Genomic DNA, 2331 nt, shown 5'->3' with positions numbered 1-2331 from the left:
AGTTATTTTTCTAGTTTATAGGTGTGGGAGGTTGACATACTGTAAATTTTTTTCAGATCTTGTCTTTCAGGAAAGGGAAATTTAAGAAGATGATTTATGACTTCTAAAGATGACTGGAACATTGTCAGCAGCTATTGTATAGCGTTACTGCTGTAACAGGTCTCATGTCTGCTTCCCTTCCCTATTCACTACAACTTTGCTGGATGTTAATACTCGTGTATTTGTTTTCAACCACATTGGATTAGAACAGGGGTTCTCAAACTTTTTTGCTCTGGGACCCCATCTGACAAAAAAAAAATTTCCGTGACCCCAGCAAGTTACTGCCGGATAATATCCATATATATTTATAAGACTCACACTTTTTTTTAGGATCTGGTGGGTTTTTTTCTTACAAAATAAATACACAAATGTAGAGAACATGACACTCTTTTTTTTTTTTTCATAATTCTTTATGTTGAAGGGTTAGCCACTTAAACAGAAGGAAGTAACATCAAGGCTGCGAGATAAACAGATCAGAGCTAACAAAATAACTGCAAACTCGCATGGTGTGTCTAAGTCTAATAAGATGACACTTTTCAATAACTATAACTTGTTTATAACATTAAAAAACATTAGTGGGATGGGTGAGCTTGTTGTGTTAAACACAAATCCTTGAAACGGGGTTTTGTGTGACTAAGATAAAGGCGAATGTCATCTTCAACAGCGAGACGGGATCTGTACTTATTTTTCAGTAATGTTAAAGCTGAAAATCCAGCTTCACAAAGATAAGTAGATACAAACGGCATCAGCACCTTCAATGCAGCAGAAGACAGCTCTGGGTATTCCTCTTGAACTGAGATCCAGAAGTTTGCAAGAGGTTGTTCATAGTATCTTAGCTTTAGAGTCTCATCGCAGGAGAGGTCAATCAATTTTTCATTCACTGAAAGTGGCAAACAGGCATTTGCATTTGCTTCAGCGCTGAAGGGATTCCTAATCCATGCTTCTGGTTTTTGATCTTTTTCAGGAAAGTACTGGCGAAATTGACGTTTAAGGCTCTCCAGATGGCTGATAATAATAGGTTTCAAATCATGTTTTGGATGATCATTGTCATGTAAAAAATCATCCAACAAGGGAAATGCCTCAAAATGACCACTTTCCACACAAGTGTACCACAAGGACAGCTTTTTGATCCAACTTTCAATTTTGTCAGTTGATGAAAAAACTGTCATTTCTGGTCCTTGCAGGGAGGTATTTAGTGCATTTAACCGGTCAAAAATGTCTGCTAGGTATGCTAGCATAGCAAGCCACTTGGCATCTAAAAAATTTTCAGCCAGCACAGAATCTCTGTCTGAAAGAAAAAAATGTACCTCCTCCCTGAGCTCAAATAAACGGTTGACCACCTTTCCTCGTGACAACCAGCGTACTTCTGTGTGGTAAAGAAACTGATGGTGGTCAGCTCCCATCTCCTCACACAAAACTCTGAAAAGACGTGCACTTGTTGCACTGCTCTTGATGAAGTTTACTGTGCGTACAGCATCATCAAGGACTTGTTTTAGAACAGGTGGCATTTTTTTGGCAACAAGGGCTTGTCTATGTATTATGCAGTGAGTCCAGACTGCTTGTGGTGCAACAGCTTGAACTCTGGTCACTAGCCCACTGTTGCTTCCGGTCATTGCCCGAGCACCATCACTACAAATTCCTACACAGTGCAGCCATTCCAATCCAGAGTCAGTGATAAAAGTATCCAAAAGTGAAAAAAGCTGTTCCCCAGTAGCACGTTGTGGTAGCGGCTGGCAGAACAGGAATTCCTCATGTAGTTTTGAATCATTCTGAAATTTTATGTAAGTCAGCATCTGAGCAGCCCCTGACACATCTGTCGTTTCATCAATCTGAAGGGCAAAGAAAGCACTTTGCTTAACTTTGCTGTTGACTTGCTCTGTAACATCTCTTGCCATACTGTGAATTCGCCTAGCAATAGTGTCATTAGACAGGGGGATCAAATCAAGTTGAGTAGCAGCACTTTGTCCAAGCATAATAGAAACCATTTCTTTGGCACATGGTAGAAAAAAGGGTACTCTTTACTTAGAAGGGCGCCCATCTCGGCCATCTCGGGCATTGAATGCACTAAAAAATCAGGTGCGATGCGACAGACGAGATGCCCGAGATTTCCCATAGGGAACAATGTTAAATGTCTCAATTGACATGATTTTCCTGTTCAATGCCTCAATTGACCCAATTTTTCCATAGGAAACAATGTTAAATGGGCCACAGAGGCCAAATAGGCACCCTGAAGTGAATAATGGCCACCCGAATTGTTAACGCCACCCCACGATCAACGTCAACCCGAAGCGT

General features: G+C 40.6%; 1 protein-coding gene across 1 annotated transcript; it reads right to left on the bottom strand.

Moving 5' to 3' along the window:
• Positions 1 to 611: 611 nt before the first annotated feature.
• On the bottom strand, positions 612 to 2024 carry LOC146021203 (zinc finger BED domain-containing protein 5-like). Its single transcript, XM_083154999.1, has one exon. The coding sequence runs from the start codon at positions 2022 to 2024 to the stop codon at positions 612 to 614; it is 1413 nt and encodes a 470-aa protein (XP_083011125.1).
• Between the last annotated feature and the right edge of the window lie 307 nt (positions 2025 to 2331).

Source organism: Crinia signifera, chromosome 7, assembly GCF_055691185.1.
Source record: "Crinia signifera chromosome 7, ASM5569118v1, whole genome shotgun sequence".
Taxonomy (NCBI): Eukaryota; Metazoa; Chordata; class Amphibia; order Anura; family Myobatrachidae; genus Crinia; species Crinia signifera.
The sequence above is the reverse complement of the archived record's forward strand: the minus strand, read 5'-3'. Positions and strand labels throughout refer to the sequence as shown.